This window comes from Pseudophryne corroboree, chromosome 5, assembly GCF_028390025.1.
Source record: "Pseudophryne corroboree isolate aPseCor3 chromosome 5, aPseCor3.hap2, whole genome shotgun sequence".
NCBI classification, from domain to species: Eukaryota; Metazoa; Chordata; class Amphibia; order Anura; family Myobatrachidae; genus Pseudophryne; species Pseudophryne corroboree.
Genome location: NC_086448.1, coordinates 837,791,573 through 837,819,475, shown reverse-complemented (window position 1 = coordinate 837,819,475; position 27,903 = coordinate 837,791,573). Strand labels below are relative to the sequence as shown.

The following is a 27,903-nucleotide window of genomic DNA, read 5'->3' as shown; positions in this document are numbered from 1 at the left end:
ATCTCCCACCCCCCTGATCCCGATCACACGTACATCTCCCACCCCCCTGATCCCGATCACACGTACATCTCCCACCCCCCTGATCCCGATCACACGTACATCTCCCACCCCCCTGATCCCGATCACACGTACATCTCCCACCCCCCTGATCCCGATCACACGTACATCTCCCACCCCCCTGATCCCGATCACACGTACATCTCCCACCTCCTGATCCCGATCACACGTACATCTCCCACCCTCCTGATCCCGATCACACGTACATCTCCCACCCCCCTGATCCCGATCACACGTACATCTCCCACCCCCCTGATCCCGATCACACGTACATCTCCCACCCTCCTGATCCCGATCACACGTACATCTCCCACCCCCTGATCCCGATCACACGTACATCTCCCACCCCCCTGATCCCGATCACACGTACATTTCCCACCCCCCTGATCCCGATCACACGTACATCTCCCACCCCCCTGATCCCGATCACACGTACATCTCCCACCCCCCTGATCCCGATCACACGTACATCTCACACCCCCTTGATCTGAATCACACGTACCCGGGAGACTGGCCAGCACAGACCCCCCCAATCTCCCACCCCCTGATCCCGATCACACGTACCTGGGAGACTGGCCAGCACAGACCCCCCCCAATCTCCCACCCCCCTGATCCCGATCACACGTACATCTCCCACCCCCCTGATCCCGATCACACGTACATCTCCCACCCCCCTGATCCCGATCACACGTACATCTCACACCCCCTTGATCTGAATCACACGTACCCGGGAGACTGGCCAGCACAGACCCCCCCAATCTCCCACCCCCTGATCCCGATCACACGTACCTGGGAGACTGGCCAGCACAGACCCCCCCAATCTCCCACCCCCTGATCCCGATCACACGTACCTGGGAGACTGGCCAGCACAGACCCCCCCCCCCAATCTCCCACCCCCCTGATCCCGATCACACGCACCTGGGAGACTGAGCAGCACAGACCCCCCCCCCCCCCCAATCTCCCACCCCTGATCCCGATCACACGCACCTGGGAGACTGGCCAGCACAGACCCCCCAATCTCCCACCCCCTGATCCCAATCACACGCACCTGGGAGACTGGCCAACTCAGACCCCCCCAATCTCCCACCCCCTGATCCCGATCACACACACCTGGGAGACTGGCCAACTCAGACCCCCCCAATCTCCCACCCCCTGATCCCGATCACACGTACCTGGGAGACTGGCCAGCTCAGACCCCCCCAATCTCCCACCCCCCTGATCCTGATCACACGTACCTGGGAGACTGGCCAACTCAGACCCCCCCAATCTCCCACCCCCTGATCCCGATCACACGTACCTGGGAGACTGGCCAGCTCAGACCCCCCCAATCTCCCACCCCCTGATCCTGATCACACGTACCTGGGAGACTGGCCAGCTCAGACCCCCCCAATCTCCCACCCCCTGATCCCGATCACACGTACCTGGGAGACTGGCCAACTCAGACCCCCCCAATCTCCCACCCCCTGATCCCGATCACACGTACCTGGGAGACTGGCCAGCTCAGACCCCCCCAATCTCCCACCCCCTGATCCCGATCACACGTACCTGGGAGACTGGCTAGCTCAGACCCCCCCAATCTCCCACCCCCTGATCCCGATCACACGTACCTGGGAGACTGGCCAGCTCAGACCTCCCCAATCTCCCACCCCCTGATCCCGATCACACGTACCTGGGAGACTGGCCAACTCAGACCCCCCCAATCTCCCACCCCCTGATCCTGATCACACGTACCTGGGAGACTGGCCAGCTCAGACCCCCCCAATCTCCCACCCCCTGATCCCGATCACACATACCTGGGTGACTGGCCAGTGCAGACCCCCCCAGCAGCGCCTTGTGTTGCTTCACCCACTTGAGGAAGGACAGACATTGGCTGAGATCCACCAATCGCAGAACTTCGCCGCGGCCCTGTAACAGGGGCAGTGTACAGACAGACAGAGGACTCGGTTACTGTTACCCCATGTGTTCCCCTCCCAAATCTCTACCTATCCATTCATGTGACGTGCCCTCCCTGGTGTAACACTGCACACGGTGGGCCTGAGCCAGTGCAATGTGACTGCGCCGCTTCCTGCGTAGCCATTGCTCCGCCCAGTATTTACCCAGCCGCAGTCACCATCATTAGTATTGGCACTTATACCCACACCATGCTGTGTGCAAAAGATCAGTCTGAAAAAGGCGCCCTATCTCCGTGCGCACGCCGCAAAGGAGCGCAGAAGTCTGGAAACGCCCATAACTCCCACCGTGTGGATCTGTACTGTGCGTCCACACAATAGCTGCCCACAAATGTCACGGACAGCGTGATCTGGCCCCACACGGAGCGAATCGCCCGCTCTTGTAGCCCCTGTAAAGGTGCTTATGGCCCAGTGATCGCCGGCGCAGTCTACTATTGCTTCAGACTAGCACCCGACTCCGACTCAGGAGGTGGAGTTACTCCTAGCTCTACATGAAGCCCGGAACCTTCATTGCCGCAATGTCTCAGGCCAGACCGCGCCCATGAAACGGCGGCCAAACGCCGCCAATCCCCCCCCCCCCGCGCCCGCCCAGCGATCGCCTCTGCCTGTCAATCAGGCAGAGGTGATCGCAGCCCTGCTACGGCCTTCGGCCGTCTGGCATGCACCGGCGCATGCGCAGTGTGGACCCGTTCGCTCAGCTGCGAAAAAAAGCAGCGAGTGAACGGGTCAGAATAACCCCCATAGTCTCTAACTAATGACTGTCTATCTTTTAACTGTCTATCTATAGACAGGAACTCGGTAATAGGGACCTAGGGGGTAATTCAGACCTGATCGTAGCAACAAATGTGTTAGCAGTTGGGCAGAACCATGGGGGTCATTCCGAGTTGATCGTTCGCTACCGATTTTCGTAGCGCAGCGATCAGGTAAAAAAACGGCAAAACTCCGCATGCGTATGCACCACAATGCGCAGGCGCGTCGTTCGGGTACAAAGCGGATCGTTGCTGAGCGATGATTTAACGAAGAACCCATTCGCACGGCCGATCACAAGGAGATTGACAGGAAGAAGGCGTTTGTGGGTGTCAACTGCCCGTTTTCTGGGAGTGGTTGGGAAATCGCAGGCGTATCCAGGCGTTTGCAGGGCGGGTGTCTGACGTCAATTCCGGGAACAAAAAGACTGAAGTGATCGCAGCGGCTGAGTAAGTCCAGAGCTACGCTCAGCTGCACAGGCGTTCGCACACTTGCAAAGTGAAAATACACTCCCCCGTGGGCGGCGATTATGCGTTTGCACCGCTGCTAAAAGTAGCTAGCGAGCGATCAACTAGGAATGAGGGCCCATGTGACTGCAGGGGGGCAGATGTAACATGTGCAGAGAGTTAGATGTGGTTGGGTTATATTGTTTCTGTGCAGGGTAAATACTGGCTGCTTTATTTTTACACTGCAATTTAGATTTCAGTTTGTACACACGTCACCCAAATCTAACTCTCTCTGCACATGTTACATCTGCCCCCCCCCCCCTGCAGTGCACATGGGGGGTAATTCAGACCTGATCGCTTCTGTGTGAGTTCGCACAGTGGGCTATCAGATCTGAACAGCGCATGTGTATGCACCGCACTGCGCCGGCGCATCATAAGACTGCACCGGGCATCGGTGCGTAGCGACGGGATGGTGCGAAAAAAGTGGTCGCAAGGGGATTGACAGGAAGAGGGCGTATGTGGGTGGCAACTGACCGTTTTACAGGAGTGTCCAGAAAAACGTAGGAGGGATCAGGCGTTTTGAGGGAGGGTGTCTGACGTCAGCTACGGCCCCGATCAGCAGGAAACAATCGCACTGGAAGAGTCAGTCCTGGGCTGCGCACACGCCGCACACACTGATGTTTGTGCACACTTGCACAGCGTTTTCCCCTCCCCCTGTAGGCGGCGACTATCTGATCGCAGGGCAGCAAAAAACGCAGCCCAGCGATCAGATCTGAATCACGTAATAAAAGAAATATCTCCAAGTTATCCATGAAATATCTCCAGGGCAGTGACGCTACCCCGGTGGGATGAGGGTGAGCCTAGGTACGCACCGCCACATTTTTTTTTGGTCGGCCCGACAATCTGACAATTTTATCAGGGAATAGTAGGCACCGATATCTGAGCTACACACTAATAGATTTTCTTTTCTCCAGTTACCATTTTTCTGCCACGTCACGCTGCACTCGTATATGTCCGCCCCCAAGGAGGATGATGTAGTGAGAGAAAAACATTAGGAGACCTGGGCAGATTATTGAGAATGCACACACTGCTCAATTGGGGGTCATTCCCAGTTTATCGCTCGCTGCCGTTTTTCATAGCGCGGCAATTGGGTCACTACTGCACATGTGTATGCACCGCAATGTGCATGTGCGTTGTACGGGTAGCTGCTGAGCGATGGATTTAACGAAGAATCCATTCGCACAGCCGATTGCAAGGAGATTGACAGGAAAAAGGCGTTTGTGGGTGTCAACTGACTGTTTTTTGGGAGTGGTTGGAGAAACGCAGGCGTGTCCAAGCGTTTGCAGGGCGGGTGTCTGACGTCAATTCCGGGAACAAAAAGACTGAAGTGATCGCAGCGGCTGAGTAAGTCCAGAGCTACTCAGAAACTGCACAAAATGTTTTTGCAGAGCTCGGCTGCACAGGCGTTCGCACACTTGCAAAGCAAAAATACACTCCCCCGTGGGCGGCGACTATGCGTTTGCACGGCTGCAAAAAGTAGCTAGCGAGCGATCAACTTGGAATTACCCCCAATATCTGGAGATTGTGGCAGATATTTTTGGTTTGGGACGATAGACCGGAAAATCGATTGTTCGTGTGTGTGTGGGCAAGATTTCCCCGAATTATCAGCAAAATGCCGACACGATCATTCATACACACTATACAATAACTTTGGTCGTCACTCCAAATATTGCCAAATCGGCCCAATAATTGTATAGTGTGTACCCAGCTTAAGGTCCATACACACTAGAAGATATGAAAGAAGAAAGATATTGGTGAACAATTTCCCTTGGACTCCCAGGTATAGACCATGAAAGATATTGTGCATACACACTGAACGATTTTATGAAAGCCGAAATATATTGTCTAAATCTTCTGGGACACCTCATTTAAATAATGGGCTAGTATGAAACCTTAACATTGGTGGGCAGTGGGTGCATGCATGTTTTAAACAAGCACGCACAACATTGGTGGACAGTGTAGTGGGTGAATGAGCTATATCTAGATATACACACACACATTGGTGGCCTAAAATACTCACAAATGCTTTTCTTGTGAAGGAGCGCACCACTTTCCTTTTCAGTATGAAGCTGAAAGTAGTGCTGGGAAGTGTCAGGGGAGTGGCTATATGACAATGTCGTTCGTAGTTCATACACACTGAACGATATTCACAAACAACATGAAAGATAATTGGCAAAATTGACCTGCATGTCCGGAAGACAACGATGATCGTTAACAACGAGCGGGAGCGTGCATCGTTAACTATATTGGGGCTAATTCTGACCTGATTGCTAGCAAGTGATTTTTGCACTGCTGCGATCAGATAGTCGCTGCCTACAGGGGGAGTGTATTTTAGCTGTGCAAGTGTGCGATCGCATGTGTAGCAGAGCTGTACAAACAGATCTTGTGCAGTCTCTGCGCATCCCAGAACTTACTCAGCCGCTACGATCACATCAGCCTGTACGGACCCGGAATTGACGTCAGGAACCCTCCCTGAAAACGCCTGGACACGCCTGCGTTTTTCCAACCACTCCCAGTAAACGGTGATACCCACAAACGCCCTCTTCCTGTCAATCTCCTTGCGATCGCCTGTGCAAACGGATCCGTCGCACAAACCCGTCGCTGAGCGGCGATCCGCTTTTTACCCGTGCGATGCACCTGCACATTGCGGTGCATACACATGCACAGTTTAGACCCGATCACCTGCTTTGCGAAAACGCAGCCTATCGATCAGGTCTGAATTACCCCCATTGAGCGTACAGACTAGCAGATGTTTTGATCTAGTGTGTATGGGGTTTTAGACGATGTGCGCTGGGGTGACACAGCTACAGTGTCCACACATGCACAGTGACTGAAAGATTAAAAGTGCGAGGGGTGTGCAATAAGTTCACGGATGCACAGAAAGTAGTCCCCAGCATTAACAGGATTCAGCTGGAACCTTCTTATACATGAATAAGAGGGATTATATTTAATGAGCTTTGGTGGTAAATTAACATTTTATCCTGGTTCCTCCCAGCAGTGTTTGTGGATACGTTTTGCAGATTCCCACAGGGTATGAAAGTGACCACATTACCCACATTTGTGTCTGGCGGAAAGATCTCCGGTACTCATCTAGAACTAGCGATGTGGGCCGTTAGCGCCCAGCCTAAGGTTCCGCCAGCAGGTTACCTTTGTGACAAAGACGATATTTTTGGTCTCGTGGGTGTCGCTGACAATGACCTGGCTGTGGTGGCAGTCCTCTGTCTTGCAGTGGTCGGCCAGAGTCTCCAGGGACTGATCAGACCAGGTGGAGAACAGGTCAAGAGACCTAGAAGAAGACTTTACATAAATCTAGACGGTGGTATTTCAGATGGTTCCTGACAGCTGTCACAATCACTGTTCTATATACATGTGCAGTATATATATGTGTGTATATATATATAATGTAACAAGCGGGACCACGTTCTGTGTAAAGATCTATTGTAATGGACGGAACACACCGGCCAATAAATACTTTGCTTCCATACAATTCCGTGCTTCTATGTCACCTGAAAAACTGGAAGCGGTACTGAAGCTCCTTCTGAAGCTCCTGGTCCATCTTGTTCTCGAAGAATTCCTTCCTGTCCACCACCAGGAACTCTGTGTCCTCCATACAGACGACTGTCGCGTTTCGCCGTAGGCCTTTCAGCAGAGCCACTTCCTGCACAACAAAAATGTTATCACCATAAGGGACCGCAGACGCCTTTTACACCTATTCTCTGCCACACATCCCAGGGCGCTCAGTGTCACCTTGCTTTTCAGCTGTAAAGGTAACATAGCACCAGCTCTCAGCCAATCAGTGCTTCCCCATTTATTGCTATGGAGATTCACCATGAATACCAGCCCAGGCGCAGAGGTCCAGGGTTGGTAATGGATAGGAAACGCGGGGGCACACATTTGTTTTTTTAGTGTTTTAAATGAACTATTTCTGTCCTTTTGCAGTGATCTGTGCAGTGCCTTGCCCAATCTCGCTGGCTACAGGCAGCACTACTGTTTGGGCGGGTTTGTCGGAAGATTTGCGTCAGTTTTCCAAACCACAGCGTCATAAATCCGTGGTTTCTAACTTTCTATTCTATTCTTTTATTGTCTAAAATATCAATGATGCTTCGATATTCCATCCTGTTCTAGTCTAAAGTGGACTTTCTCTGCGGTTTTGAAGCTGATTTTGCAAAACCGCCACAAAACAGCCAGGCATTACAATCCGCCGCTTAGTAAGTTTTACCCAAAGTGTGTCCGTTTTCTGCTGTTCCACTGACTGTGATAGCACTCGTCATGCTTCTGTCTATAAGCCTGATAATGGGGGTCATTCCGAGTTGATCGCTCGCTGCCGATTTTCGCAGCACAGCGTTCAGGTGAAAAAAATGGCATTTCTGCGCATGTGTATGCCCCGCAATGCGCACGCGCGACGTACGGGTACTTTGTGGTTGTGCTCAGGTTCTAGCGAAGTTTTCAGTCACACTGCTGGCCGCAAGAAGATTGACAGGAAGAGGGCGTTTCTGGGTGTCAACTGACCGTTTTCAGGGAGTGTTTGCAAAAACACAGGCGTGTCCGAAAAAACGCAGGCGTGGCTGGGCGTTCCCTGGGCGGGTGCATGACGTCAAATCCGGACACGAATAGGCTGAAGTGATCGCAAGCGCTGAGTAGGTTTTGAGCTACTCTGAAACTACACAAAAATTTTTGCAGGCGCTCTGCGATACAACCGTTCGCACCTCTGCTAAGCTAAAATACACTCCCAGTGGGCGGCGGCATAGCGTTTGCATGGCTGCTAAAACTAGTTAGCGAGCGATCAACTCGGAATGACCCCCTATGTCCCTAACCTCGGGGACTGAAAGCCGTCTCTCAGATCGCTGAAGCTTTAGGCCTCAGTATAGTGACTCACATCTTTCCCTTCCCTTTATTGAAGAAAAATTATATTTTTTTTTAGGAATCTTCCTTAGACATTATATCAATATTTAATATTTCTCATATGTCCTAGAGGATGCTGGGGATGCTTCAAGAACCATGGGGTATAGACGCGATCCGCAGGAGACATGGGCACTTTAAGACTTTAAATGGGTGTGAACTGACTCCTCCCTCTATGCCCCTCCTCCAGACTCCAGTTAGACTCTGTGACTGGACACACACTAGGGGAGCTCTCCTGAGTTTCTCTGAAAAGACTTTATGTTAGGTTTATTATTTTCAGGGAGACCTGCTGGCTACAGGCTCCCTGCATCGTGGGAGTGAGGGGAGAGAAGTCAGACCTACTTCTGTGAGTTAAAGGCTCTGCTTCTTAGGCTACTGGACACCATTAGCTCTGTGAGGGTTCGATCACTTGGTACGCCTAGCTGCTCGTTCCCGGAGCCTGCCGTCACCCCCCTCACAGAGCCAGAAGAAAGAAGCCGGGTGAGTAAAAGAAGAAACTAAGACTTCAGTGACGGCAGAAGACTTCAGGTCCTGAGGTACCGCGCAGCGGTCGCGCTGCACGCCATGCTGCCAAACACACAGCGGCACTGACTATAGTGATGCCAGATTGAATCCTAAACTGGCTAAGAGTATTCAGTACATGATTGTGGCGATAAAAGCCGTACTCCATATCACGGAAGACCCTGCTTGCTGTTCCTGATACAAGGGTCTGTATGTATAAAGGAAAGAGACCTGAGGTAACGTTTCCTCCCTCTCATGAACTGAACGCGCTTTTTGAAAAGGCTTGGGAAAATCCTGACAAGAAGATACAGGTTCCCAAAAGAATTCCAGTGGCATATCTGTTCCCCTCTGGGGACAGGGAAAGGTGGGAGTCATCCCCCACGGTAGGCAAAGCTTTATCACGTCTATCCAAGAAGGTGGCACTTCCGCCTCCTGACACGGCAGCCCTTAAGGATCCTGCAGATCGTAAGCAGGAAAATACACTAAAATCCATTTATGTCACTACAGGGTCGCTGCTCAGGCCTGCCGTTGCTTCGGCATGGGTGAGTAGCGCTATTGAAAAGTGGGCAGATAACTTGTCATCTGAGGTAGATTCCCTAGACAGGGATAATGTGCTTTTGACTCTGGGTCACATCAGGGACGCTGCAGCATATTTAAAAGAAGCTGTAAGGGATATTGGCCTTTTGGGATCAAGGGCCAATGCCATGGCAGTCTCAGCTAGGAGAGCGTTGTGGATTCATCAATGGAATGCTGATGCTGACTCTAAGAAGGCGATGGAGTCGTTACCGATTAACGGTAGGGTCTTGTTTGGTGACGGCCTCACTGACCTGGTATCTACGGCTACCGCGGGTAAGTCGTCATTATTACCTTATGTTCCTGCGCAACAAAAGAAAATGCCCCACTATCAGATGCAGTCCTTTCGGCCCAATAAATTAAAAAGATGTAGATCCTCCTTCCTTGCTGCGAGAGGAAGAGGACGGGGAAAAAGGTCACAGGCTGTGGCAAGTTCCCAAGAACAGAAGTCCTCTCCGGCTTCTACCAAATCCACCGCATGACGGTGGGGCTCCTCTGCGGGAGTCCGCACCGGTGGGGGCACGTCTCAAACTCTTCAGTCAGGTCTGGATTCGCTCGGATCTGGATCCTTGGATATTAGAAATAGTAACCAAGGGTACAAATTAGAGTTTCAAGACGTGCCCCCTCGCCAGTTTTTCAAATCGGCCTTGCCAGCTCCTGTCCCGGAAAGAGAGGTGGTATGCGCTGCGATACTAAAGCTGTGTCAAAATCATGTCATTGTCACGGTACCCCCGTCACAACAGGGGGAAGGCTTTTATTCGAGTCTGTTCGTGGTCCCGAAAGCCGGATGGCTCAGTCAGACCGATTCTGAACCTAAAATCCCTCAATTTCTTTCTAAAAAAATTCAAATTCAAGATGGAATCTCTCCGAGCAGTGATCTCCAGTCTGGAGGAAGGGGATTTTATGGTGTCGGTCGACATAAAGGATGCCTACTTACACGTCCCCATATATCCTCCACATCAGGCTTACCTGAGGTTTGCTGTTCAGGATTGTCATTACCAATTTCAGACATTGCCGTTTGGTCTGTCCATGGCTCCGAGGATTTTCACCAAGGTTATGGCGGAAATGATGGTTCTCCTGCGCAAGCAGGGAGTCACAATTATCCCGTACTTGGACGATCTCCTCATAAAGGCGAGATCCTAGGAACAATTGCTGAAAAACGTTGCGCTCTTCCTGACGATTCTGCAACAACATGGTTGGCTCCTAAACTTGCCAAAATCACAGTTGGTTCCGACGACACGGCTGTCGTTCCTGGGTATGATTCTGGATACAGAATTACAGAGAGTTTTTCTTCCAGTGGAAAAGGCTCTAGAAATACAGAACATGGTAAAACAGATACTGAAACCGGCAAGAGTGTCGATTCTTCAATGCACTCTGTTGCTGGGGAAGATGGTGGCGGCCTACGAGGCCATTCAGTATGGCAGGTTCCATGCCAGGGTGTTTCAGTGGGACCTGTCGAACAAGTGGTCTGGGTCTCACCTGGACATGCACCGGAAAATAATCCTATCTTCCAGGACCAGAATCTCCCTTCTGTGGTGGCTGCACAGTTCTCACCTTCTGGAGGGACACAGGTTCAGGATTCAGGATTGGAACCTGGTGACCACAGATGCAAGTCTCCGAGGCTGGGGAGCAGTCACACAGGGGAGAAATTTTCAGGGAAAATGGTCAAGCCAGGAAGCTTGTCTGCACATAAACATTCTGGAATTAAGGGCCATTTACAACGCCATTTTGCAAGTGGAACATCTTCTTTGCGGTCTGCCCGTCTTGATTCAGTCAGACAACATAACAGCAGTGGCGTACATAAACCGCCAGGGCGGAACAAAGAGCAGAGCGGCGATGGCCGAGGCCACGAAGGTTCTTCGCGGGGCGGAAAAATATGCAAGCGCTCTGTCAGTGGTCTTCATTCCAGGAGTCGACAACTGGGAAGCAGACTTCCTCAGTAGACACGATCTCCATCCAGCAGAGTGGGGTCTTCATCAAGCGGACTTTGCAGAAGTGACAAGTCGTTGGGGAATTCCTCAAATAGACACGATGGCGTCCCGCCTCAACAAGAAGCTACAGAGATATTGTTCCAGGTCAAGGGACCCTCAAGCGGTAGTGGTGGTTGCCCTAGTGACACTGTGGGTGTTTCCGTCGGTATATGTGTTCCCTCCATTTCCTCTCATTCCAAAGGTGATAAGGATGATAAGAAGAACAAAGGTTCAGGAGATACTCATTGTTTCAGATTGGCCAAGGAGGGCATGGTATCCAGATCTTCAAGAATTACTCATAGAAGATCCCTGGCCTCTTCCTCTATGGGAGGACCTGTTACAGCAAGGACCGTGCGTGTATTAAGACTTACCGCTGCTGCACTTGACGCACTTTGACTTGAACGCCAAATCCTAGCCCGAAAGGGTATTCCCAGTGAAGTCATTCCCACACTTCTTCAGGCTAGAAAAGAAGTAACGGCAAAGCATTACCACCGTATTTGGAGGAAATATGTGTCTTGGTGTGAATCCAAGAAGGCTCCTACGGAAGAATTTCAGCTGGGGCATTTGCTCAATTTTTTGCAAGCAGGTGTGGATGCGGGCCTAAAGTTGGGCTCTATTAAAGTACAAATTTTGGCTTTGTCAATCTTCGTTCAGAAAGAATTGGCCTCCCTTCCAGAAGTTCAGACCTTCGTAAAAGGCGTGCTGCACATCCAACCTCCATTTGTGCCCCCTGTGGCACTGTGGTATCTTAATGTGGTGTTGCAGTTCCTGCAATTTCATTGGTTTGAACCTTTACGTAAGGTTGAGTTAAAATTCCTTACTTGGAAAGTAGTCATGTTGTTGGCCTTGGCATCCGCAAGGCGGGTATCTGAGTTGGCGGCTTTGTCTCACAAAAGCCCCTATTTAATCTTTCATGCTGATAGAGCGGAGTTGAGAACTCGTCAGCAATTTCTGCCAAAAGTGGTTTCATCATTTCACGTAAATCAGCCTATTGTGGTGCCAGTGGCTACTGATGCCTTGGCGGATTCGAAGTCTCTCGATGTGGTCGGAGCTTTGAAGATCTATGTCGCCAGAACGGCGCAGATTAGGAAAACAGAGGCCCTGTTTGTCCTGTGGGCTCCCAACAAGATTGGGGCTACTGCATCCAAGCAGACTATTGCACGCTGGATCTGTAATACGATTGAGCAGGCTCATTCTACGGCAGGATTGCCGTTACCGAAATCGGTAAAAGCCCATTCTACCAGAAAGGTGGGCTCATCCTGGGCGGCTGCCCGAGGGGTCTTGGCATTACAGCTTTGCCGAGCTGCTACTTGGTCGGGTTCAAACACCTTTGCGAAGTTTTACAAGTTTGATACCCTGGCTGATGAGGACCTCATGTTTGGTCACTCGGTGCTGCAGAGTCATCCGCACTCTCCCGCCCGTTCTTGAGCTTTGGTATAAACCCCATGGTTCTTGAAGCATCCCCAGCATCCTCTAGGATGTATGAGAAAATAGGATTTTAATACCTACCGGTAAATTCTTTTCTCTTAGTTCGTAGAAGATGCTGGGCGCCCGTCCCTGTGCGGACACTATCTGCAGTACTTGTTTAATAGTTATTGCTTGTGTTTCGGTTATGGTCAGCCTGTTGCTGATTTTATTCATGCCGTTGACTGGACTTTTGCTAATGCCATGTTGTACGGCGTGTTTGAGGTGTGAGCTGGTATGTATTAGTTTAACAATAAATCCTTTTCCTCAAAATGTCCGTCTCCCTGGGCACAGTTCCTATAACTGGAGTCTGGAGGAGGGGCATAGAGGGAGGAGCCAGTTCACACCCATTTAAAGTCTTAAAGTGCCCATGTCTCCTGCGGATCCCATCTATACCCCATGGTTCTTGAAGCATTTCCAGCATCCTCTACAGACTAAGAGAAAAGGATTTACCGGCAGGTATTAAAATCCTATTATCATATATGTTTATTAATATATAGATATATTTTAATTAAAATGTGTTTATCATATATATCTGCAAATATACAGTATGTCAGGCTTACAGACTTGGTGTCTGATAAATATATGCAGTCCTTATACATATGAATTATGACATTATGTTTACTTAAAGTGAGTTCAGACTTGAAATTATAGCTCTTATCATGTGAATGTTTATTCACAGGCGAATCAAATCATACAGAATAAGATATATATATATATATATATATATATATATATATATATATATACATACATACATACATATACACAGTTGTGCTCATAAGTTTACATACCCTAGCAGAGTCAGAGAATATGAATGATAACTCACAAACTTTTCTTTCACTCATGGTTAGTGGTTGGGTGAAGCCATTTATTGTCAAACAACTGTGTTTACTCTTTTTAAATCATAATGACAACAGAAACTACCCAAATGACCCTGATCAAAAGTTTACATACCCTGGAGATTTTGGCCTGATAACATGCACACAAGTTGACACAAACGGGTTTGAATGGCTACTAAAGGTAACCATCCTCACCTGTGATCTGTTTGCTTGTAATCAGTGTGTGTGTATAATAGGTCAGTGAGTTTATGGACTCCTGAAAGACCCTTGCATCTTTCATCCAGTGCTGCACTGACATGTCTTGATTCTGAGTCATGTGGAAAGCAAAAGAATTGTCAAAGGATCTGCGGGAAAAGGTAATTGAACTGTATAAAACAGGAAAGGGATATAAAAAGATATCCAAGCAATTGAGGATGCCAATCAGCAGTGTTCAAACTCTAATTAAGAAATGGATAATGAGGGATTCTGTGGAAACCAAATCACGGTCAGGTAGACCAACAAAAATTTCAGCCACAACTGCCAGGAAAATTGTTCGGGATGCAAAGAAAAATCCACAAATAACTTCAGCTGAAATACAGGACTCTCTGAAAACAAGTGGTGTGGTTGTTTCAAGATGCACAATAAGGAGGCATTTGAAGAAAAATGGGCTGCATGGTCAAGTCGCCAGAAGAAAGCCATTACTACGCAAATGCCACAAAGCATCCCGCTTACAATACTCCAAACAGCACAGAGACAAGCCTCAAAACTTCTGGAACAAAGTCATTTGGAGTGATGAGACCAAAATTGAACTTTTTGGCCACAACCATAAACGTTACATTTGGAGAGGAGTCAACAAGGCCTATGATGAAAGGTACACCATTCCTACTGTGAAACACGGAGGTGGATCGCTGATGTTTTGGGTATGTGTGAGCTACAAAGGCACTGGAAACTTGGTCAAAATTTATGGCAAGATGAATGCAGCATGTTATCAGAAAATACTGGAGGAAAATTTGCACTCATCAGTCCGGAAGCTGCGCATGGGACGTACTTGGACGTTCCAACATGACAATGATCCAAAACACAAGGCCAAGTCGACCTGTCATTGGCTACAGCAGAATAAAGTGAAGGTTCTGGAGTGGCCATCTCAGTCTCCTGACCTCAATATCATTGAGCCACTCTGGGGAGACCTCAAACGTGCAAGAAGAATGGGCAGCTTTACCATCTGAGAAAATAAAGAGCCTCATCCACAACTACCACAAAAGACTTCAAGCTGTCATTGATGTTAAAGGGGGCAATACACGGTATTAAGTACTGGGGTATGTAAACTTTTGATCAGGGTCATTTGGGTCGTTTCTGTTGTCATTATGATTTAAAAAGAGTAAACACAGTTGTTTGACAATAAATGGCTCCACCCAACCACTAACCATGAGTGAAAGAAAAGTGTGTGAGTTATCATTCATATTCTCTGGCAAATGGCCAGAAAATCCCAAATTCTGCTAGAGTATGTAAACTTATGAGCACAACTGTGTGTATATATATATATATATATATATATATATATATATATACACTAATAATATTTATGTTTCCATAATTATAGAACATGGAATAACATGAAACAATATAACAACCTATGGGCTTGATTCAGACCTGATCGCAGCAGCAAATTTGTTAGCAGATGGGCAAAACCATGTGCACTGCAGGTGGGGCAGATGTAACATGTGCAGAGAGAGTTAGATTTATTTAGATAATTATAGGTTTCCCATCTACATTCTAAGGTGTCATAAATTGTGTCATGCCCAAATGGGCTTGTTCTGCCCCAGCAGGGTCTGTTATGCCTTGGAGGCCTCAGACCATGTATTATCAATAGATGTGATCTCTTCATAGTAGCTAATTTATGATCCCTGGCTATACTGGACAATGGACAAACCAGTTCTATAATGGCTGGAGATGTTCTGAAGCTTGATAGCAATCTAACTGTACGCACACCTGTGACTTCCAGTGTCCAATGTAACCTCCAGAGACGTGCGGTGGGGTGAGGCAGGTGAGGCAGAGCCTTTCATGTCATACTAACGTTTGTACCAGAGTTTTGATTGTATAAAGTATATGAAAAATACAAAGAATATGTTTGAAATATCTTCTTTGCATTATTCTAATAATTTTTATAGCCAAAACTCTGGAGTAAAAAGTCTCTGGCAGGTGAGGCAGTGCTGCTGACCTTTTACGCATTTCTCAGATCAAAACTCACCAAATTTCCAGAAGTTTCTACTGCTGCACCTGTGTATAATGCCCAGATGTACCCTTTGGTTCATATATTGCGTTTAAATCTGGCTCTGGTGCTAGCCAGTGCCTCCTGAGCCATTTACCTCACTGCACGTCCCTGGTAACCTCTAACCCAACACTGTTCTAACTCACATATCTGGCTTCACTTACGGCCCAAAGCCTGTTCAGGCTACCTCTGATCAGACATATAATATATATACTGGGGGTTCACCTCACATAAAGGGTGTCTTGGGGAATTACGCAGACAAGATTGCTATGAAGGGCTGTCGCTTGTGTGATTTCCAATGTAATATTCATTATGTATACTGACTTTTTGGCTTAGGCCAGGGGTGGGGAACCTCTGGACCGCGGGCCTTATACGGCCCGGAGAAGCATTTTGTCCGGCTCGGGGCCCTGGCAAGTCAGCTGCAGATTGTAGAGCCGTCCGCCACGCATTTCATCACGGGAGATGTAGTTTTATCACACGGTGCACTGTATACAGAGTACAGCAGAGGTTAAAGTGAGCCGGAATGGGGCGGAACTGCGTTCCGTCAGTTCCATTTGGAGACAGAACCATTTCCACCTCCTCCAGCTCACCTAACCCAGGAGCCGATGAGCAGGGAGATGACGTCTCTCCCATAGTTCCGACAGTTGGAGGCAGGAGTGGGGCTTGGTGAGTATCGTGTTTTGGGTTTTTTTTTGTATGTGTAAGCAGCGCATACCTACTAAGGGGACATAACTACTAAGGGGGCATACCTATTGAGGGGGCTAACTACTGAGGGGGCATATATATATAGAGGGGCCATATATACTGAGGGGGCTAACTACTGAGGGGGCATACCTTTTGGGGGCATATATACTGAGGGGGCATATATACTGAGGGAGCATAACTACTAAGGGGGCATACCTACTGAGGGGCATAACTACTAAGGGGGCATACCTTCTGGGGGCTAACTACTGAGGGGGCATATATACTGAGAGGACATATATACTGAGGGAGCATACCTACTGAGGGGGCTAACTACTAGAGGGCATATATACTGAGGGGGCATACCTACTGGGGGCTGACTACTGAGGAGGCATATATACTGAGGGGACATACCTACTGGGGGCATAACTACTGGGGGCATAACTACTGAGGGGGCATTCCTACTGAGGGCTAATACTGAGGGGGCATAACTACTGAGGGGGCATATATACTGAGAGGGCATATATACTGAGGGAGCATACCTACTGAGGAAATACATACTGGGGGTTGACTACTGAGGGGGCATATATACTGAGGGGACATACCTACTGGGGAAATACCTACTGGGGGCATACCTACTGGGGGCTGACTACTGAGGGGGCATATATACTGAGGGGACATACCTACTGGGGGCATAACTACTGGGGGCATTCCTACTGAGGGCTAATACTGAGGGGGCATAAATAAAGGGGGGGCAATGCTACAAAGGGCATTACTACCGGGGGCACTACTAATGAGGGCATTGCATAGGGGGCACTTTATAAAGGGGACAAAATGGGCACTACTACTGGGGGCACTTCTACTATGGGTTCTACATAAGGGGTACTACCACTGTGGGCACTACCAGTACAGTGGACATTGCATAAGGGGCACTACTGCTGTGGGTACTATGTGTATTACGGGGCGCTACTGCTATGGGCATTATGTGTATTAAGAGCACTACTACTGTGGGCATTGTATAAGGGCACTACTACTGTGGGCATTATGTGTATTAGGGGTGCTACTGCTGTGGGCATTATGTGTATTAGGGGTGCTACTACTGTGGGCATTGTATAAGGGGCACTACTGCTGTGGGCATTATGTGTATTAGGGGTGCTACTACTGTGGGCATTGTATAAGGGGCTCTACTGCTGTGGGCATTATGTGTATTAGGGGTGCTACTGCTGTGGGCATTATGTGTATTGGGGGTGCTACTGCTGTGGGCATTATGTGTATTAGGGGTGCTACAACTGTGGGCATTGTATAAGGGGCGCTACTGCTGTGGGCATTATGTGTATTAGGGGTGCTACTACCGTGGGCTTTGTCTATAAGGGGCACTGGCCCTCATTCCGAGTTGATCGCTCACTAGCTACCTTTTGCAACCGTGCAAACGCATAGTTGCCGCTCACTGGGGAGTGTATTTTCGCTTTGCAAGTGTGCGATCGCACGTGCAGCGGAGCGGTTCAAAAACATTTTGTGCAAAACAAGACCAGCCCTGTGGTTACTTATCCTGTGCGATGATCCTAGCGATGGATGTCCCGGAATTGGCGTCAGACACCCGCCCTGCAAACGCCTGGACATGCCTGTGTTTTCCGTACCACTCCCAGAAAACGGTCAGTTGACACCCATAAACGCCCTCTTCCTGTCAATCTCCTTGCGATCGGCTGTGCGAATGTATTCGTCGCTAGAAGCATTGCACAGCAACGATACGGTTTGTACCCATACGACGCGCGTGCGCATTGTGATGCATGTGCATGCGCAGTTTTGCCATTTTTTTACCTGATCACTGCGCTGCGAAAATCGTCAGCGAGCGATCAACTCGGAATGACCCCCACTAATGTGGTTCATAACATGAATAAGGGACACCACTATGTGGTGTAATGTGAATAAGATTGTGCTACTGTGTGGCATCATTTTAATTGGGGATACTTCTGTGTGACTACGCCCATTTCTTTTTCAGACCACACCCTTTTTTTGCGGCATTCGCCTGCTGTGTGCCTAATCCCTTTATTGCATGGCCGCCGGGGTGGGGGGGACCACTAGGACCACTTTAAGCACTGGAGTAAAGTGTAAGAAAACTGCATCTCCCATGATGCAGTGCATATGAGACGGTTCCGGGCGTTGATGTGATGCAGCTTTGGAGAGAGATCTCAATGGCGGTCTGCTCTGCTGGTTTTGGGCAGGAGAAATGACTGTGCTGTGGTACAGAGCGGACCCAGGACCTGGACCAGTGGTGTGCAGGAGTCTGGATGGGACCTGTCCTGCAGTGGTGGTGAGTGCCCTGCTGGCACTATATTGGGGGAATTATGTATAACTGGCACTATAATGAGGCATTATGTGTAACTGGCACTATACTGGGGCATTATGTGTAACTGGCACTATACTGGGGCATTATGTGTAACTGGCACTACTGGGGCATTATGTGTAAATGGCACTATACTAGGGCATTATGTTTAACGCCACTATACTGGGGCATTATGTGTAAATGGCACTATAATGAGGCATTATGTGTAACTGGCACTATACTTGGGCATTATGTGTAAATGAGACTATACTGAGGCATTATTTGTAACTGGCACTTTACTGGGGCATTATGTGTTACTGGCGCTATAATGAGGCATTATGTGTAAATGGAACTATACTGGGGCATTATGTGTAAATGGCACTAGACTGGGGCATTATGTGTAACTGGCACTATACCGGGGAAATATGTGTAAATGGCACTATACTGGGGCATTATGTATAACGCACTATAATGAGGCATTATGTGTAAATGGCATGATACTGGAGCATTATGTGTAACTGGCACTATACTGGGGCATTATGTGTAAAGGAGACTATACTGGGGCATTATTTGTAACTGGCACTATACTGGGGCATTATGTGTAAAGGAGACTATACTGGGGCATTATTTGTAACTGGCACTATACTGGGGCATTATGTGTAACTGGCACTATACTGGGGCATTATGTGTAAATGGCACTATACTGAAGCATTATGTGTAACTGGCATTATACTGGGGCATTATGTGTAAATGGCACTATACTGAAGCATTATGTGTAACTGGCACTATACTGGGGCATTATGTGTAAATGGCATTATACTGGGCATTATGTATAACTGGCACTAAAATGAGGCATTATGTGTATATGACACTATACTGGGGCATTATGTGTAACTGGTACTATAATGAGGCATTATGTGTAACTGGCACTATAATGAGGCATTATGTGTAACTGGCACTAAACTGGAGCATTATGTGTAAATGGCAATATACTGGGGCATTATGTGTAACTGGCACTATACTGAGGCATTATGTGTAACTGGCACTATACTAGGGCATTATGTGCAAATGGCACTATACTGGGGACATTATGTGTAAGTGGCCCTATACTGGAGCATTATGTGTAAATAGCACTATACTGGGGCATTATGTGTAACGAACTATACTGGGGCATTATGTGTAAATGGCACTATACTGGGGCATTATATATAAATGACACTATACTGGTGCATTATGTGTAACTGGCCCTATACTGGGGCATTATGTGTAACTGGCACTATACTGGGGCATTATGTGTAAATGGCACTATACTGGGGCATTATGTGTAAATGGCACTATACTGGAGCATTATGTGTAAATGGCACTATACTGGTGCATTATGTGTAACTGGCCCTATACTGGAGCATTATGTGTAAATGGCACTATACTGGGGCATTATGTGTAAATGGCACTATACTGGAGCATTATGTGTAAATGGCACTATACTGGGGCATTATGTGTAACTGGAACTATACTGGGGCATTATATGTAAATGACACTATACTGGTGCATTATGTGTAACTGGCATGAATGGGGGCAGTATGTGTGAGCAGCTATTACTGTGGCCATTATGTATAAGGCAAAGCCTACTTTCCTAGGAGATGCGTTGTGTCTCCCTGCCTGGCTGGCTGCGCATGCATGAGATCTCGCTACTCACGTGATATCCCCTACGCCAGGCATGTCCAAACTGCGGCCCTCCAGCTGTTGTGAAACTACATATCCCAGCATGCCCTGATACAGTTTTGCTGTCAGAGAATGCTAAAGCTGTGTCAGGGCATGCTGGAATGTGTAGTTTCTCAACAGCTGGAGGGCCACAGTTTGGACATGCCTGCCCTACGCAGTCTGGAGTCGGAGCCTTCCACAGCTAGAGACAGCTCTGTATGGGCAGCCCCACCTGTAGCTGCCATAAAGTCCAGATGGGCAGTCCGGCCCTGGCCAGGCCCATTTGACGCTTCTTCAGTGACCTCTGGTGACTATAATTGGTGCCAGCCAAGTGCCCAGAACTGCAGCATTATTTGCCAGCTCTAACATGGTGCAAATTTTGTTCTTTATGACTGTGACAACATTTTACCTAAACATGCTCCATGCTATTCTTATTATAGAATAGAAGTTATCATTACAAGACCTCCCCTTCCCCCCATGATAATGTCAGACCACTCACCCCAAAACTGGCCCCTTTGTGCAGTAAAATGGGCTCCAGGTCCAGTAGAGCGCTGCTTCCGTCCTCATCTTGTGTGACCGCAATGACCCCCGAGAACAGAAAGTAGAAGCTGTCGCCTCGATGACCCTTCCGCACAATGACCCGTCCGCGCCCAAACCTGGGGAGGGAAACAGGACTTACAGGGGGAAATGTATCAAACCTTCTGAAGAGGAGACGTTGCTCCTAGCAACCAATCAGAATATGGGGGTTATCTAATAGGTTCCAGGATGAAGGGAATGACGTGATTTTGGTCAGTTCGCCCTGAAATGTAAAGTGGTAACCAGTGATAAGGCTGGCTGTGCCATATAGCGGAGCGCTGCTTTCAGTGGTGAACTCGCCGGCATCACGCCATTCCCTTCATCCTGGAACATATTACGTAACCCCTATAGCTATCATTATCTAGTACATTCTATAAATTGTCAGCTGCAATCTGATTGGGTACGGATGTCATATTCACCTGTACTCATTAGGAGGCTTCATACATCTCCATGGTGATGGAGAAACCAGTAGGATACCTGCGCTACGTCCTTAGTATGTAGGCAGCAGCCATAGGAGGCGGCACGTAATAGAGGGAAAATCCCAAACCTCCGATACTGGACAGAGTTGATCGCTCGCTAGCTACTTTTAGCAGCCGTGCAAACGCATAGTCGCCGCCCACGGGGGAGTGTATTTTTGCTTTGCAAGTGTGCGAACGCCTGTGCAGCCGAGCGGTACAAAAACATTTTGTGCAAAACAAGACCAGCCCTGTAGTTACTTATCCTGTGCGATGATTGCTGCAACAAAGGTCCCAGAATCAACGTCAGACACCCGCCCTGCAAACGCCTGGTCACGCCTGCGTTTTACCAAACACTCCCAGAAAACGGTCAGTTGACACCCAGAAACTCCCACTTCCTGTCAATCTCCTTGCGATCGGCTGCGCGAATGGACTCATCGCTAGACCCTGTGTAAAACAACGATGCGCTTTGTACCCGTACGCCGCGCGTGCACATTGCGGCCCATACGCATGCGTAGTTTTGCCATTTTTTTAAATGATCGCTACGCAGCGAACATCGGCAGCTAGCGATCAACTCGGAATGCGGGCCAATGTACAGTATTAGAGGCTTAAGGGGAGAATAATCAAAGCAATGGAGATAGAGGGGTCTAAATAACTAAGCCTTGGATGGATATAAAGCACCAGCCAATCAGCTCCTAACTGCCATGTCACATTCTGGGTTTGAAAAATGACAGTTAAGAGCCGATTGGCTGATACTTTATCTCCATCCAGTGCTTAGTAAATAGACCCCAAAGTACCAACCAATCAGCTCATAACTGTCAATTTTCAAAGACAGCCTGTGACATGGCAGTTAGGAGCTGACTGGTTGGTACTTATCTCTCTAAGATTTGATACATCTCACACACATTAATTACCTTCCAGACATGCATTAAGTTATCTGTAGGTACATTGATTATCACTTAAAAAATACATGTGGTTAAATATTAATTTTGTTATGTCTTTCTTATGTTTTAAATGAAATGACACTACTCTAGTGCTACAGATGAATTCTACAGTGTTCCAGTTGGGTTGTTCCATCTGTTATATCATTATACAGGGATGTTGGATCTCAGAGCTGCCAGGAAAATTCTGGCTACAGGGCTGGAGAACAGCTGCCCTCTGGGCTCCTCTTCAGATTGCAGAATAATGAGAATGACTGTATATAGACCTTTTGCGGCTTTTCCCCCTGTCAAGGCTTTGCTACATGTGCTGGGCCCAAGTAAACTCAGAAGAGGCCCTCGCAAAGCAGAGGCCCAGGAGGCTGGAGCAGCATGACTTTTACTCAGTTACCAACATTTTGCTATTGGGCTGGTGATGTATTGTCCTGCCTCTATACCTCTGAAATATGGGCCAGATAGCACTGCCGCCCATTGGTGGAAAGTGACCCCGGTGAACATTCTGACCACTTGTGTCTCCAGCCTTCATATAGCTCCCCCTTGTGTCTCCAGCCATCAAGTCTCCTGAGTCTTCAGCCATAAAATCTCTCCCCCTTGTGTCTCCAGCCATCATCATCATATATCTCCCCCTTTTGTCTCCAGCCATCATATATCCCCCTTTTTGTCTCCAGCCATCATATATTTTCCCTTTGCGTCTCCAGCCATAAAATTTCTCCCCGTTGTGTCTCCAGCCATCATGTTTCTACCTCTTGTGTCTCTCTCCAGCCATCATATAACTCCCCCTTGTGTCTCCAGCCATCATATATCTCCTACTTGTGTCTCCAGCCATAAAGGCTCCTAAGTGTCCAGCTATAAAATCCCTCCCCCTTGTGTCTCCAGCGATCAAGTATCTATCTCTTGTGTCTCCAACCATCATATATCTGTTCGTTGTGTCTCCAGCCATCATATATCTCCCCTCGTGTGTCTCCAGTCATCAAATCTCTTCCCCTTGTGTCTCCAGCCATCAAATCTCTCCCCCTTGTGTCTCCAGCCATCATATATCTCCCACTTGTGTCTCCAGCCATAAAGGCTCCTGAGTATCCAGCTATAAAATCCCCCCCCCTTGTATCTCAAGCCATCAAGTATCTCCCCTCTTGTGTCTCCAGCCATCAAATCTCTTCCCCTTGTGTCTCCAGCCATCATATATCTCTCCCTTGTGTATCTCCAGCCATCATATATCTCTCCCTTGTGTGTCTCCAGCCATCAAATCTCTCCCCCTTGTGTCTCCAGCCATCATATATCTCCACTTTGTGTCTCCAGCCATCATATATCTCCACTTTGTGTCTCCAGCCATCATATATCTCCGCCTTCTGTCTCCATCCATCATATATCCCCCTTTTTGTTTCCAGCCATCATATATCTCCCCCTTGTGTCTCCAGCCATAAAATTTCTCCTCCTTGTGTCTCCAGCCATCAAGTATCTACCTCTTATGTCTCCAACCATCATATATCTCTCCCTTGTGTGTCTCCAGCCATCAAATCTATTTCCCTTGTGTCTCCAGCCATCAAATCTCTCCTCCTTGTGACTCCACCCATTATATATCTCCCCCTTGCGTCTCCAGCCATCATATATCCCCCTTGCGTCTCCAGCCATCATATATCCCCCTTGTGTCTCCAGCCATCATATATCCCCCTTGTGTCTCCAGCCATCATATATCCCCCTTGTGTCTTCAGCCATCATATATCCCCCTTGTGTCTCCAGCCATCATATATCCCCCTTGGGTCTCCAGCTATCAAATATCCCCCTTGTGTCTCCAGCCATCAAATATCTCCTACTTGTGTCTCCAGCCATAAAATGTCTCCCCCTTGTGTCTCCAGTCATCAAGTCTCTCACCCTTGTCTCCAGCCATCAAATCTCTCTCTCTCTTGCGTGTCTCCAGCCAGCAAGCCTCCCTCCAACTTGTGATTCCAGCCATAAAATCTCTCCCCCTTGTGTCTCCAGCCATCAAGTCTCCTGTGTCTCCAGCTATCAAGTCTTTCCCCCTTCCATGTCTCCAGCCATCAAGTCTCCTGTGTCTCCAGCCATCAAGTCTCCTGTGTCTCCAGCCATCAAGTCTCCTGTGTCTCCAGCCATCAAGTCTCTCCCCCTTCCATGTCTCCAGCCATCAAGTCTCCTGTGTCTCCAGCCATCAAGTCTCCCCCCACCTTGTGTCTCCAGCCTAAAGCTTGTAGACAAAACATTCTGCTGCATAGTTTCCAACATTTTAAATTATATTCCAGGGACACTTTGGTGGCCGCTGCCTTCATGCTAGTTATGTGCAATATTATCTTGAGGAACCTTGGTGCACTACTATTGGAATATGTGGGTTACTTTTACAGGAATATGGCAGAATGGAGGAACCAACCTTGGAAAATTTTTCAATAAACAGATAGCAATATTTATTCCTGCCGTAGTTTACTCTACAGTTTACAAACGACCCGTCCCTGTGGGATAACCAGCGCCGAAGACTGACCTCCTGTAATACACGACTCTGGCCAACAAGTGCTGCATCTGGGTGCTGTATCTACGGAAACTGAGGATCCCCATCATCATGCTGCGGATAAAGCGGATGTCGCGCGTGGAGCGGTCCTCCGGCCTCCGCAGAGCGACCTCTATTGCTTTTTCAGGAAAAGTGAACTGTAATGGAAACATCGCTTTTATCTGTTTATTGTTGAGGTTATTCATCTTCTAACACTGCACAATCGGGTGGATCAGGGGCGTATATACCTGGCTGTGCGCAGATTAGGCCATTAGGCGATGTAAGGGGATAGGGAGGTCTCATGGAGGCTGTTCCCGGATTTGTAGGGGAGAACACAACCTTTTTGATCCCTGCATAACAGACTGACTGGGTCTTGTCCTATTTGTTATATTTTATGTTATATTTTGCACCTTCGCACTTGTCATCATAGCGCATATCTAGGCGCACTTTTCTCACCGTAAAAAAAAAAACCATTGAATAAGAAAATGTGAGGTCTCTTTATTAATGATGTACTAAAATCGGACTGAAGAAAATTAGATTTTTATTTTATGTTTAGTTAAATGGTGAATTAACTATTTGGGGACCGTTTATATAATTGATGTTTATGTGACAGTTATGTGTGCTTATTGGGGGTCATTCAGGTGCAGTTGGAGTTGCTATCACTTCCTTGGAAGCAGCAGTGATGGCACTTGTATGGTGATGCAGCAGGAGGCGTCTGTTACAAGTAGTGATCCGAGCTGCATCGAATGAAAGCACCCACCGTCGGGCGGATTGCTGCACCCATGGTGCCGCGCAAGCTGGCCGTCGTAGAGGCCAGGCAATCTCTGTCCTACAACGGAGTTCCCTGGCCTCTTCCAACCACCTAACCGGTGACAACACGCCTCCGTTTTTCCAAACGGAACTCGTTGCCGCCCTGACCCGCCCACAAAACATTATCAGACTGTCAATCATTGACAGTCTGATATCGGTCTGCATCCTATGCAAAAAATCAGTACTTTGTAACGATGTGTGCAGGCACCTGAATGACCCCCAGTTTTGACTCTTCTGACCAACCACGATTATGACTATGAAGGAGGCCGAACACTTGTAATTTCCATGTTATATCGGAACACCCCGCCCCCCTCACAGCTGTCTGCTAATGGGGCAAGGGAAAGGGGGTGCACACCATCTGTCGTCTGAATCCTGGACGACACCCTGGATTTCACACACCACCAGCAATGAGCGCAGATGCTTTACTCACCTCATACCGGCTTTTGAAGAAATTCGTGTCGAACGCCAGCTCAAGTCTTTTTTTCTTTTTCTTTTTACCTTTTATTTCCTGCGTAAAAACAGACGCAGTCACCACGTATCCGTATATAAACGCTGGCGTGAACACATCAATAGATAGATCCTGGTTATTTTTATCCAGCATCTCCTACTGACCTCATAGACGGGTTCCCCAGACTGGAATCCAGAGACCTCGACACCCCCCCAGAATGATGATCCTTTTGCCTCCTCCACAGTCTGGATGAAACATCTGGTGGTCTTCTGTAGGACCATGACCTGGTGCACCGTGTACCGGAAGCTCTGGAAGGTGACAAGACGAGTCATGCTCCAAATCCATATGGGCGCAGTTACCATAGACACAGTAACAGTGTTGACAGTCATGATATTGACACCAGAAGGTCAACATTCCTGATGTTGGCACAGTTAAAATGTCAACATCATCAGTGTTGACGCCTGTAAAATGTCGACATTCTGAATTTCAACATAATATACTGCACCCATTATAACAATACTTAGTGCTTCTCTGCTTCATCCCTCTCTACCGGCAGCCATAGATTATATCACCAGTGATGCCCAGGACTTGGATAAGTGATTTCATATCTACCAGACAGCGCCAAACTATGACGCCTTCCCTTCTCTCATTAAGGAAGTGCATTAACAGAATTAGTAGTGATGTAAGAAATAGTTATAAAAACCACAACCTCTACAGCTGCCATATTGGTGACCTACAACCTCCACAGCTGCCGCGTTGGTGACCTACAACCTCCACAGCTGCCGCGTTGGTGACCTACAACCTCCACAGCTGCCGCGTTGGTGACCTACAACCTCCACAGCTGCTGCGTTGGTGACCTACAACCTCCACAGCTGCTGCGTTGGTGACCTACAACCTCCACAGCTGCCGCGTTGGTGATCTACAATCTCCACAGCTGCTGCATTGGTGACCTACAACCTCCACAGCTGCCGCGTTGGTGATCTACAATCTCCACAGCTGCTGCGTTGGTGACCTACAACCTCCACAGCTGCTGCATTGGTGACCTACAACCTCCACAGCTGCCGCGTTGGTGATCTACAATCTCCACAGCTGCTGCATTGGTGACCTACAACCTCCACAGCTGCTGCGTTGGTGACCTACAACCTCCACAGCTGCCGCGTTGGTGATCTACAACCTCCACAGCTGCTGCGTTGGTGACGATAACCTCAACGGCTGCCGCGTTGGTTATTTTAAAACCTCTACAGCTGGCTCATTGGTGACCTACAACTGCTACGGGTGCCACGGTGACCTATATAACCTCTACGGGTGTCACGTTGCTGACGTACAACCTCTACAGCTGCTTCGTTGGAGACCTACAACCTCTATGGCTACCGCTTTGTTGACCTATAACCTCTACGGCTGCTGCATTAGTGACCTACAACCTCTACAGCTGTGGCATTGGTGACCTACAACCTTTTATGGCAGCCGTACTGGTACTGTGTGTTGTTGCTTCAAACATTTTAAACAACTTTTCCAAGATCTTGATGGAAAAAAACAGAATCCAAAACTACTGCTGAAAGTTGTCAGACGAGGAAGGCGACACAAGTCTGGTAATATCATTCTGACACATCGCCTCAATCACCAATCAGCTAACAATTTATTCAGAACCACTTAGCAATCACTATGAGTGTAAAAAAACAAAACTAACCAAATCCCACCAGGAAAATATTAGAAAATATTCC

The 27,903-nt window shown here is 48.3% G+C and overlaps 1 protein-coding gene across 1 annotated transcript in view; it reads right to left on the bottom strand.

The window, feature by feature from the left end:
• LOC134929699 (cyclic nucleotide-binding domain-containing protein 2-like) overlaps window positions 1–26,514 on the bottom strand; it is a 42,570-nt gene extending 16,056 nt beyond the window's left edge. Inside the window, exons 1-7 of the mRNA XM_063925277.1 lie at window positions 26,347–26,514; window positions 26,165–26,242; window positions 24,919–25,082; window positions 20,961–21,117; window positions 6,766–6,917; window positions 6,407–6,545; window positions 1,789–1,962 (exon numbers count right to left, since the gene is read on the bottom strand). Coding sequence (XP_063781347.1) covers window positions 1,789–1,962; window positions 6,407–6,545; window positions 6,766–6,917; window positions 20,961–21,117; window positions 24,919–25,082; window positions 26,165–26,242; window positions 26,347–26,514 — 1,032 coding nt within the window. The remainder of the gene's footprint in view (window positions 1–1,788; window positions 1,963–6,406; window positions 6,546–6,765; window positions 6,918–20,960; window positions 21,118–24,918; window positions 25,083–26,164; window positions 26,243–26,346) is intronic.
• Window positions 26,515–27,903: the final 1,389 nt, after the last annotated feature.